Source organism: Mesoplodon densirostris, chromosome 11 (genome assembly GCF_025265405.1).
Source record: "Mesoplodon densirostris isolate mMesDen1 chromosome 11, mMesDen1 primary haplotype, whole genome shotgun sequence".
Lineage (NCBI taxonomy): Eukaryota > Metazoa > Chordata > Mammalia > Artiodactyla > Ziphiidae > Mesoplodon > Mesoplodon densirostris.
This window is the reverse complement of record NC_082671.1, coordinates 86,479,050-86,491,843: the sequence shown is the minus strand read 5'-3', so window position 1 is coordinate 86,491,843 and position 12,794 is coordinate 86,479,050. Positions and strand designations below refer to the sequence as shown.

The 12,794-nt window shown below is 46.0% G+C and overlaps 1 protein-coding gene across 1 annotated transcript in view; it reads right to left on the bottom strand.

Moving 5' to 3' along the window:
• The window catches only part of TMCC3 (transmembrane and coiled-coil domain family 3), a 67,743-nt gene extending 55,420 nt beyond the window's left edge, over positions 1-12,323 (bottom strand). The window contains exon 1 of the mRNA XM_060113185.1: positions 12,246-12,323. Within this exon, the coding sequence (XP_059969168.1) occupies positions 12,246-12,323 (78 nt within the window). The remainder of the gene's footprint in view (positions 1-12,245) is intronic.
• Positions 12,324-12,794: the final 471 nt, after the last annotated feature.

The following is a 12,794-nucleotide window of genomic DNA, read 5'->3' as shown; positions in this document are numbered from 1 at the left end:
TTGTGGCCTCTCCCGTTGCAGAGCACAGGCTCCAGATGCGCAGGCTCAGCGGCCATGGCTCACAGGCCCAGCCGCTCCGCGGCATGTGGGATCCTCCCAGACCGGGGCACGAACCCGCGTCCCCTGCATCGGCAGGCGGACTCTCAACCACTGTGCCACCAGGGAAGCCCAATACATACTCTTTATACCGTAAAGAATAGGTAGAACTTGTTGAGAGGTAACATCTACTTCAAAAGAATTGAAAGCACATTTTTTTTTTTAAATGACAAACTTTACCATCTCTTCTCCTTTACCTTTTGGTCTTTCCTTACGGTAGGTGATACTGGAATCATGCCTGTTGAAAGTTTCTAAATGCATGAGCTACAGTTCTCAAAATGCTCATTTCAAATCCTGGATGGGGGTGTAGGAGGGAGGGGGGATAAAAACCCAGAATAAATGAACCAAAATTATAACCTTTGATTCAATACTTTTAAAACAGGAGAAAGAAATTTATAAAAATGAAACTCTACATATGGACAGCAGTGTATTTTTAAAGAGGAGTAACTATGCAAAAAATGGTGCAGGGGTAAGTATGTCATTTATGTGTAGACATCTTAAAGAGAATCAAATTCTAACTGGATCAAGATTAAAATACACAAAAACAAAAATCATAAAACGTATTTAAAAAAACATGGTGTTTTGGTTTTTTAAAGGCTCTTAAAATCTGGAAGACCATTCTAAGAATGACACAAACCTGTAGGCGCTAAAATTTTTAAATTTCTTCATGGCAAAGTCTGGTTAATATTTATTTGGTGTTTGGCACATGCTAGCTCTATACACATACAACATGTCATTAAATCAGTGTGGAAGGCAGAATTCTAAGAGAGCCCCCAAGATTCCTACCCACTGGTGTATACACCCTGTCAGATAACCTCTCCTTGTATATGAGCAAGACGTGTGACCATGACGGGATTTTACTCCCATAATTAGGTTACAATATATGGCAAGGGTGAAAGAATTCTGCAGATTTAATTAAGGTTCCTAATCGGTTGACAGTTGACTTTAGTTCATCAAAAGATGGAATAATGAGTGGGCCTGGCCTATCAGGTGAGCCCTCTAAAAGAGCCCTTGTCTAGAGGTAGTGCAACAGAGACGCTCTCCTACTGGCCTTGAAGAAACAGCCTACCATGTTGTGGAGAGGGCCACATGGCAGGGAATAGTAGGCAGCCTCTGGGGGCTGAGGGCCTCAGTCCTACAGCTGCAAGGAACTTAACTGGGTAAACAACCAGTGAGCTTGGAAAAGTATTCCAAGCCTCAGACAAGACTGTGGGCCTGGCTGACACCTTGATTTTAGGCTGATGAAACTGAGCAGAGGATGCAGGTAAGCTGGGTCTGGATTCTTGGCCCATGGAAACCGTGAGATGATAAATGGGTGTTGTTTTAAGTTGCTAGATTTGTAGTAATTTTTTATGCAACAGTAGAAAATTAAGTCAGAAATGACAAACTGGAAAAAATGTAGGTGCAAACAACCTATTTAATAAGTAAGAAACTTCTACAAGTCAAACTAAGAGATGAATAACCCAATAGATAAATGGCCAGAATATATAAACAGGTAGTTCACAATAAAGACAAATGTTTTTTAAGTGTGTGAAAATATTAACACATTGTACTATAATTACGTAAGATGTAACCCTTGGGAGAATCCGGGTTGGGTAGAGGGTTGGTACACGGACATTTCTGTACTATTTTTTTGCAACTTCCTGTGGGTCTGTAATTATTTCAAAATAAAAATTTAAAAATACAATCAACCTCGTTCGTATCAGGAAAAATATAAATTAAAATGAGGTACCAGTTTTCACCTACCAGACTGGTGAAGATCAACAAACTTGACAATACCCTGTGTGTCGGAAAGATGTGAGCTGAGGCATGTTCATACACTGACCGTAACATAAACTGTATCAGTTTAGCTCTCTGCTGCACAGGGGCGGTGTTCAATTACACAATATCATGATTTAAAATGCACACACCCTTTGACGAATAATCCCACGTTTAAGAATTTAGCCTATTAACATATTCTTCACACGTGGGAAAAGAAGCATGCCCAAGGGCAGTCAATGAGGTGCCTATAATAATCAAAGACTGGAAGTAATACAAGTATCCTTTAATAAGGAAATGGTTAAATAAATTATGGAATACCCATATAGTGGAATCCTGTACAGCAATTATAACAAGGTCGATTAATCTGCATTGATATGGACCAAGAGTAGAATACACTTTCCAGCTTCTGAAGTCCTGTAGAGCATACCCACATCCACTCATTTGGTCAGTATTTACAAGCCCCAACTATGTACCAGGCTCCATGTCTGGATAGAAAACATAACCAACCCCATGTGAGAGGATGAAGCAAGTGCCCACAGGCAGAAAGGGGAGGCATGGGAGCCCACAAAGAAAGGAGACCAGAGCTCAAGGGCAGAGAGAGGGTGAAAGACAGAGGTCAGATGAAGAGGCTCTGGTGTCAGGGTAAGAAGCTGGGATTCTGTCTGAAGGATTTAAAGCAAGATATTGACAAGACACTATGCAAAGCATACAGTTACTCTAAAAGTAAAGCAGTGGTCCAGCTAGAGAAGCTCATGATCAGGAGACCATGCATGATTTCATGAGAGGTGTCTTAAGGTACCTCAACTTGAGCACTTGCGGTAAGCTGAGTCGCCCAGGCACACCCCTTCACCTCACGCCTGTCGATGTGCTAAGACCTACAGAGCCAGGAGGACAGCATGAAGTCCTCTTGAAACATGCCATCTTGTGGGGTGAATTCAAAGGATGTACATAAGAATTTTCCTCATTTGGAGAAATGTTTACAAGTAGACGTCTCAAGCATCTAGACAAGCTTTCCTTAACCACGTTCCTTTATAGCTCTTCACCCAATATTTAAGAATGGAGGGCTTCCCTGGTGGCACAGTGGTTGAGGGTCCGCCTGCCGGTGCAGGGGACACGGGTTCGTGCCCCAGTCCGGGGAGATCCCACGTGTCGCGGGGCGGCTGGGCCCATGAGCCGTGGCCGCTGGGCCTGCGCATCCAGAGCCTGTGCTCCGCGACGGGAGAGGCTACAACAGAGGCCCACGTACCGCAAAAAAAAAAAAAAAAAAAAAAAGAATGGAGTTAAAGCAGCAAACTATTCAACTACATTTCTTCAGCCCTCCTCTCTGTCTCCTGTGCTTTTAATGGTTGAAGCTTTCGAGCACTTTGCCTGATGCCAATGCACAGCCTGAACAGCTCTTACTGAATGGGCCTCATATGTTCAGATAAATTAAAATCTATGCCAACTAGTGATTCACTCTCAAATCCAGGCCACCTGTTCCAATTAGTGAGATTAAAATAGTACACCACTGAAGCCGAGTTCCAAGCCTTCTGGATTATGACAACATCTTTACAAAGACAGAAAAAGAGGGGCTTTCGGTCCCAACACACACTTGCACACACATGAGTAAATATACCGAGGTGTTGAAGCATAGCTTTCACTAAGGGCAGACTTTATTTTTGGACAAGTGCTTACATCAAATTTTCTGAGAAAGGATGCAGCTCAAGAAGGCATCATTTAGTTTCCTTACATTACAACAAGCCTACAGATACAGCTTAATTAGATTCAACTTTACTTCAGAAACACACAGAGCTTATACTTCTTCTCCACCCACTTTCTGTCCTTGCCTGAAGTTCCCAAAGAAACCGTATCTTCCGGATGATCCATTCTTTAGCCTCAGGCCTTCCCTCGCCTTGGTTTCTCGCAGGTCACGGGAAGACTAGCAACACAGCCTGGAACACAACTCTTGTTTTCCCAACTTCTCCCAAGTATCCCTACCCAGACAAGACTGCCTTCAACTCAACAGGGTGCACTTTTGTTCATCCCAAAATATTCAATTATTCAAATTTTCACAATCCATGAGAAGAAAAAATATATATTTCTAAGCATTTTCTAGGCAAATGGTCTAAAAGAACTGTTTCATAAAGGAAGGGAGATGATACATTAACACCAGTGTTTTCCTCAATGATTCTGAATCATTTTAGGAGGACAAAAATGAAAGCGTTAAACACAGAATCACCGGAAGTGAGTCAGTCCCTTGAAAACCGTCCTCAACCCCACACAGCTGCTTCAGTCCAGGAGAAAGTCTTGTTCTGCACTAACAGCTCCCTGACAAAGCTCCCGCATTTGCTCATCTTTTTCATCTGGTGCTGCAGGCCTCAGAGGCCCAGACAGTACGCAGCTAGAGTAGTCACATGGATACTTTAAAGATAAAATTTTAAGGAGTGAATTGATTTAGAAATATTAAGCAAATAAGGGTACAGGTGGCCCGAAGCTGTTTGTAGGAGGCGTGGGAATGAGTGAAGTTTGGGGAACTCTGCGATAGACAAAGAATGACTCAATGTCAGAACAACAAACGCTGTGATGGGTTTCCCAATGCCACTTCTCGCAGTCATTCACACAGCTGGTAGGTGGAGAAGCTGACATTCCAGCTTGGCTCCAAAGTCCAGACTCTGCACCCTTTGCTGCAGCCCTCAAATCTAGAAGTAAACTGCATAAGTGAGGTTGGGGATAAAAAGGAAAAGGTGGTTGAGGAAATTTAAGAAGTAAACCACTGGATGTGGTGGACGAGGGGGGCTGATTGAGGGGGCTTCCCATGCATCCAGTTTGGGGGCTGGCTGTGTGGGAAAAGCATTCATCAGGAATTGGGGGAGATTTGAGAGAACGAGTTAAGTCTGACACACGGACTTCGAGGTGCCTGTGGAACAGCTGGGTACTCCGGGGTAAAGCCGCACCTGGGTTGGGCTCTCAAGTCAGCATGTAAGACAGGAACCACACACACTTTCACTCAGGGAGGCATGTCCCTGGGGATGGGCACTGGACGTGCCATCTCTCAAAAGGCCGAAGGACCCCATCCCTGTCTTCCCTCGGGGTTACAGCACATGACTATTTCTTCGGCTAAGAACCAGATGATGTTTTCGGTTTGTGTTTACAGGCTCTGTTATATGGAAATTATATATACCAAAGCCACTTGGTGCTGGAAGATGCTCTCAAAAGGGACTCACAGGAACGGAGAGCTTCAGAGGTGACAGAAGACTGGGGATGAATTCTAAGTGAAGTCCGTATATGATATATTCCAAGACTTCTGCATATGGTGTATGTTTTTTCCCAGTACCCTTACCCAACAGGTAGAAGGTCAGACAAAGATGAACTCACTTCTCAAAACTTTATTTTGAAAAAAAAAAATGACAATAAAAGTGACCTCAGAAAAGATAATGTTTAAACCGTGGCAGCGGACCCAGTGCAGCTAAGTGTTTGAGATATGAAGTGTTACCCCTCCTCTTCACTCCAGCCCCACCAAAAATCTGGAAATAAATTCAGAAGGATAATGGCCCAACACTAAATCATTCAAATTCAGCCTTTTTTCACCTAAAAACACAAAATTTTAAATCTGTTCATCAATTAATTCTCTACTGAAAATAGTTAGAAATTCCCATTTCACCCGAGTTCAATTTTTAGATGTTTATCACACGTAACTTAGCAATTAACTTGGTATTTTAAAATGTTTTAAGCAGTTTTCTTTAAAGATATTCTCTTCTAAGAGAGAAGCTGGTATAATGGTTAGTCCTAATCAGTCTGTATTAGTTACGTAATTTCACTGGTTACAGTCTGGCTGGATGTCACTTTCCTACTTCTGCAAGTGGAATGGTCTGGAGTTAATGCCTGAATTCTCCTTCAGTTCTAACATGGTGAAACCTTTGAGTCTAACTTACCAACCCTCTGCCTTAAGTATGAAAAGTGCATGCCTTCAGCTCAGTGAAGTTCAAGTCCTACGGGGAGATCCTGTGAGGCCAGAACATGACTCAATTGTCACAAGGAGAAACGACCCTCGTTGTGTACTTCAACTGCTCATCCTCCAGAGACCAAAGACCAGGCAGAAGATTCCTTGACAATGTCTTTAAATCATAAGCTTATTTAACAGCCTTGAAGATGTCCCCAACTACTCTCAAAATTCTTACATCTTAGGCATTATAAAAAGTTCATAAATCATGCATTCTCCAAATGCTTACTGGGAATGTACAACTATCTGCAAAGCACTGGCAAAGTGCTGTGTCCTAAGAATCCCGAGCGCACAATTTTGGCTGGGCACCCTGTGGAAGTTGAGCAATCCATCCCCAAGCACTCAGCAAGTTTAATAGGACTGAACTGCTCGTACTTCCCTGGTAGCGCAGCGGTTAGGAGCCCACCTGCCAATGCAGGGGACACGGGTCTGATCCCTGGTCCAGGAAGATCCCACATGCTGCGGAGCAACTGAGCCTGTGTGCCACAACTACTAAGCCTACGCTCTAGGGCACGTGTGCCCCAACTGCTGAGCCCACGTGCTGCAACTACTGAAGCCCGCGCGCCTAGAGCCCATGCTCCGCAACAAGGGAAGCCACCGCAGTGAGAAGAGTAGCCCCAGCTCGCCGCAACTAGAGAAAGCCCGCATGCAGCAATGAAGACCCAACGCAGACAAAAAAATAAAATAAAATAAGACGGAGCTGCTCTCCAATACTCAGCTCAAAAGCACAAGATTGGGAAGTGGTTAAAGTGCCAGCTCTGTTATTAGATCTGGGTTCATCAAGCCCTGGTTCCACCATGTCCTAATAGCCACAGGGCCTTGGACAAATTACTTAACCCATCTGGGCCTTAACTTCCTCATCCGTAAAATGGAACTATAAATAGGATATTGTGAGGATTAAGAAGGTAGTGAATTTGAAGTGCTTAATATCATGCCTGGTGTATAGTAAGGAATTGGTACACGTTGGCTATTATCACCATTGCTGCATTCTTCTTTTCATTTACGTACTTTTTGCCTTCTTACAGAGGAATAATCAACACACACTACGTTCTCCTTCAAGGAGCATCTCCCTCCCCCAAGTCAGTGGAAGCAGCTGGATTATGCACAGATCATGCACAACTATGAAGTCCCTTTGCTGAGGAATGTAAAGTCCTCATTCTGATTCACAGTACAGTGATTCGTGGTTCTCTTCTCTCTCACCACCCCCCTCTCTGCTGAAAACATGAAAACACAGTTAAGAAACAGCAGGGCTGAAAGCTACAGCCTCTCCTAAGTTAAGACTTGGGCAATATCCACCTAGAAGGATGAGGCTGATTTCTGACCTTAAGAGCAGCCCTGGAAACCCAGGTGGTGGATCTGAAGCAAAGAAGTCCTGCGACCCAACTTGGTAGCAGCTGTTTTGGTGTTCTACAGTGGACGTGACAAGCAAGCACGCTGGTGGACCGCAGCATGCGCCGATCTAAAGGGAGACCCGGTGATACTGCAGCAAAGCATCGCTCACAAAACATGCACCGCATCAATCATTCGTGTTGCACTTGAGAAAATTCTGACCTGGACGTTCATCTATTCACCGTCCCTTTAATTAACTCTTTAGAATAAAACAAGTCACTGATTAAAAGTGTACTCACACACCACTTACTCAGTTTACCACTTCACCAGGTCAGTGTCACCTACAACAGAAGTCAGTTTCCACTCACTCTGGTTCCTGCCCAGGGAGTAAGCATGCGATCATCAACTTACTACACCACTGCCCAGCCATTTCCATGGTGAGAAGGGATCTGACATCCTCTTCTTCCTCACTGCCTCTGGCCATTACTCATCGTGCAATTCTGGATCAATTTCCAAACCTCAGAATGTATAAAGATGTACTACAGGTAGCAACCATGCCCAACACAGGTTTTACTTCAGATGCTAGAGACTACTTACTATCATCACTTCCTCCTGTAAAAGAGAAGGGTATTTCCTAGGGCCACAAGTATAAATAAGATACACTCACCAGATATTAAGTTTCCAGAGGGGCCAGCCCGTTTCATTCACCCTTATATTCCTGATGCCTGCAGCTAGCCCAGAGAAGGTGCTCACAAATATTTGCTGAATGAAACTTCTTGCTCTCAAAGTGCCAGTGTCTATAGTTTATAAACATGTAAACAATCAATCGATGAGGCATGTGCAATGGAGGGAGGCACCAAATGCTAAAAGTGCCAGAAAAGTCTCTATATTATTCACAAAATTAGTCTTTCCATTTCCAAGCTTATAAATATGTCTTATATAGTAATAACAAAAACTGGCCACTATCGATTGAGTTCTCACTGTGGACCTGACATTTTTAGACATTACTCATTTACTACTCACAACACCTCTATGGTGTGGAAGAGGAAGCTAAGACTTCGGATGACTCTAAGGTCCAAGGTGACACGGTTAGGAAGCAGCACTACCAGCACAGACCCTGTCTTCTGCGGACTAGCCGGATGAAAGGGGTTCTGTAGACAGAGCAGTCTGGTCCTTGCGGGCTAGATGGAACAGAAGCTGATGACATCAGAGACCAAAGAGGAAGCTAACGTACCAGTTTTCTCCTCCTGAGGTCTTCAGTGGCTAAACTAAGGTGGGATGACTGGGGAACATGGAAGGAATCGATTCCAGAGAAATGTCAAAGATCCAGTGGCATGGCTGGCAGACTAGAGATGGGGGGAAGGCAGGCACTCAGGACAGCTAGCAGTTCTGATTAGTGGTATCAACAGAGCAAGAAAAAAAAATTATCCACCTTACATATGTGGAGAAAAACAGCTAATACTTGAGTATACACAACCATCGTTTTTACAGATTCTCTGATTGAAGACTCATAATCACTCCCCAAAAATAGGGATTATTATCACCTTTTATAGATGGGGAACTGGAGGCTCAGAAAGGTGAGACCCTGCCCCAGCAGTCACCCGGCTGGGAAGTGTGAAGAGCCAGAATACGATCCAGGCCTTCTGCTCCCAGAGCCACAGCTGTTCACCACTACACCCAAGTGGCTGAAGATGGTATTTGAGGACATTTAAAATGAGGACTAACAAAAATGTGATTCAGACATAATTGATTAATAAAAACCAGTTGCTGTCTAGAAAGCAGACTGCCTATATTCTTAAAAAGATCATAGGGGACTTCCCTGGTAGTCCAGTGGCTAAGACTCCATGCTCCCAATGCAGGGGGCCTGGGTTTGATCCCTGGTCAGGGAACTAAATCCCACATGCCGCAACAAAGAGTTCGCATGCCGCAACTAAAGATCCCATGTGCGGCAACTAAGACCCAGCGCAGCCAAATAAATAAATAAATATTTTAAAAATATAAATAAATAAAAAGATAACAATTTTTATCTAGGGCATAAAAAAAAGCAGGATTCTAATTACAGATGCTCTTTATTTTAAAGCAGAGGGATAATATGTGCATTGAGTTTTAACATGTACCATTTCTGAGTTTTACCCAGATGAAGTTTAAAACTGTGAATGATCCTGACTTGTCAGCTTAGAGACAATCACAGAATTCATCAGTTACATTAAATTTTCACTGAGGGGGGAAAAATTTAGGTTAATCCACCTGGCTGTAAAAATAGACTTGTACACTGTTAAAATAGTACACTGCCTCATTATTATTCCAGTCTCAAAGGCTTAAACAAGCTCAGCAAGAGAGATGTGTATGTTCCCTGTTTTCTCAACAAAGTATCGATTTTGAACTCAAAAAATGACCATTCGGTAACCAAGAACTTGATCTCATAGTCTTAGCCCCTGCCTCGGAGGAATCTGCATATCTCTGAAAGTTAATCAGCTCTTCACATGCACCGCCAGTTCTCATTATAGTGTTTTTAGGGGAGCTCAGTTACCAAATGAGTCCACAAAAAAGTTATTTTTAAATCCTGTACTAGATGGTTTATTGCTAAGTCGAGAAGGTGACATCAAGAAATTAAACCTTAGTGCCACTTGATGTTTTCCCTCGGCATTATATACATTCTGAGTGTAAAGAAAATAACTCTTTATAGCTACGTCTAAGTGAGTTCCACAAAATAGGAATTAGAATCATCTAATGGGCTACCTTCTGCACAGGAAAATTACTGCTGACTTTCCTTCCTTACAGCAGACTTACTGCTGCCTTCAGGACAGATCAAAATTACATCAGCCCCACTTGAGAAAGGCTTTTAGGAGTTTTCAAAAATGCCACTCATTCTTTCTATTCCCCACTGTCTCAACAAAAACCCTAAAAGCAGACAGTCAAGAAGTTTAAACATCAGCATGTTTAAACTCAGCATCTCAGCATCATCAGTGCTGTAGAACTTGTGATCTCAGCATCATCAGTGCTGTAGAACTTGTGATCACTGTCCACTGAAGCTCTAGCCTTCTTTGATCCAATTTCTTCCAGTCCTCACCAGATTTCATTTGCCCAATAAGCTAATTTAGAATAATCAGTACATATAAAGTCTAACTCAGTTTTAATACGTGGTCTATATAAAAACCAGGTATCTCCATGCTAACAAAACAATGTAGTAGTTTGATACTGTCAGTAGAATTTTTTTTTTTTTTTTTTTTCCCGCGGGCCTCTCACTGTTGTGGCCTCTCCCGTTGCAGAGCACAGGCTCCGGACATGCAGGCTCAGCGGCCATGGCTCACGGGCCCAGCCGCTCCGCGGCATGTGGGATCTTCCCAGACCGGGGCACGAACCTGTGTCCCCTGCATTGGCAGGCGGACTCCCAACCACTGCGCCACCAGGGAAGCCCTGTCAGTAGAATTTTAAACAAAATAAGAAACACCCTTCACATAAGGTTGCGGTCCTTTAATAGAAAAAATGCGTGTGGAAATGGAACAATGGCAGATACAGGAGAGATAAAGTCTTCAGCTGACTTACACATCTGCTTTGCCATTTTCCATCTCAGTAGTAAAAAGAGTGAGTTTTGGAAAGTTCCGTGAGTTTTGCCAAACTGCTTAAATGGGCTCAGCGAGCCATCCATCCCTCAAAGATTACTAATCCTGTTGTTTATGCGAAGATCATCACAGTTGTGACAAGAGAAACCCAGCTTCCACATTTTTTTCAAATCTGAAATTTCTTCTGTCAGCTACATTATGGGCCACCCCTTCCAATTACAAACGCACTAGAAAAAGATCTTCACCTTTCTTCGCATTTAACACTGTATTCACCCGCAGCCATCCCTCCAAAAACTTCTAACTGTAGGTAACCAAAGATCTTTTATCAATGTTTTCTTCCAAATGGAGTTTCTAGTTATTTTCATGACAAACTGTTATGCAACTTTTAAAGAAACTGCAAAAAATTAAGAGAACTATTTGGGGGGAGGGGAGAGCGAACTGGATGCAGGAGGTAAGTATTATTCCACTAAATATATTTAATCCGAAAAAAATTAAATCATTCTGTTAAATTGATTAACCGGTGCGAGCACGACCCTACCTCCGTGAACTCGATGCAGGGAGGCTGGCACTCAAAGGCTGAGATCGGACAAGTGAGCGGTTAGAGCAAAGAACACCTCCAGGTATCCCCTGCCCGAACAAATGCCAGGGTGGAGGAGCTGCTGTTCTAAATGGCACTTCAATCAGCCAAGGGGAGAGCGAAGTGTTGAGCCTGGACGATTAAACACCTCAGGAGAGTAAAGGTATCCCCGAGGGACCAGAGCTCAGGCTGAGGCCTCCCTCTACGTTCAAGCACTGTACGGCTCGTCTCCGCTGCATACTCTGAAAAGCTATTTTCGCCCACAGCCAAAATCAGCAACAGCAAATTACCCTGCAAACAATGGAGAGGGCGCCGGCTCCGCCCGGCTAAAAACTCTTAAGAGGCAGCGCGCAGAATGACTTTTCACTGGGGCAGAGCCGGGAGGAGCGGCCGCGGGAAACCGGGAAGCTGGTCCGCCGCCCCTCCGCGCTCCGGCCGCGCGCAGCGCGCGGGCTCCGGCCACCAGCCCCGAGCCCGAAATCCCCGACGGCTGCGGAGACGCGGCGGCAGCACCGGAGCTTACAAAGAGGGAAGGAGGCCGTCCTCCGCGAACACGGTGCTGCGGATGGCGGGATCCCCTCACGTCCCGCACCGCGCAGCGGGCGCTCCCTGGCAGAGAGGGCGGAGCACCGGCCGTCGGGGAGACCCGGGCGCGCTGGGACCGACGAGCTGAGAAAGACGGCAAGCGGTGCTTTGCGCCGCCCCCGCCCGGGAGGGGGACCTGGGGTCTCGGAACCGCGGGCCGGGCTCCCACTCCCCACTTCCCAACCCCGTCAGCTCGAACTGAGCGGGGAAGCCCGGACTCGGGGCCGCCGGGAAGAGAGGGAGGGAGGGAGGCGGAGAAACGCGCAGGGCGACGTCGTTCCCGCGGGAGCCCAAGCCCACCCGGCCTCGCCCCTCGGCCGGGCGCCCCCACCGCCACTCCGCGCCCGCATCTCACCCGGCTCTTGCAGCGGTGGTGCCGGCCCGGGTCGGAGTAGGTCCGGTCCACGGTGAGCGCCGTGTCGCTGCCCGGCATCTCGGCGCTCGCGCTGGGAACTTTCCCGGGGCCCCGTGCCGCCGCGCCGCGAGCTGCCTGCCGTGCTCGGGCTCGGGCTCGCCGTGGGGGAGCCTCGGCCAGGGGGCGGCGCGGGCTGCCACAGATGCTACCGACACCCTCGCGGCCGCCCTGCGCCGCCGCCGCCGCCGCCGCCACCGCCGCCACCGCCTTGGGGTGGGGGAGAGGGCGGGGCAGGGACGCGAGAGTCTCCTCCCCCTGCCCCTCTCCGCCCCTCCCCCTGCGCGCCCCGCCCGCACGAGACCACTCTCCAGGTGCTGCTGTTTGCCTCCCTCCCTTGCTGAAACTTGATTCCACCCCCTCCCACACTGCCCTTTTTCCTCAAGAGATGAGCGACATCTCCACTATTTGTTGACTTAATCTGTATGTTTATGATAAAAGATGGATTTTTGGCAAGATGTTGTGAGGCTTGCCTTAAATGCTTCCTTTCGT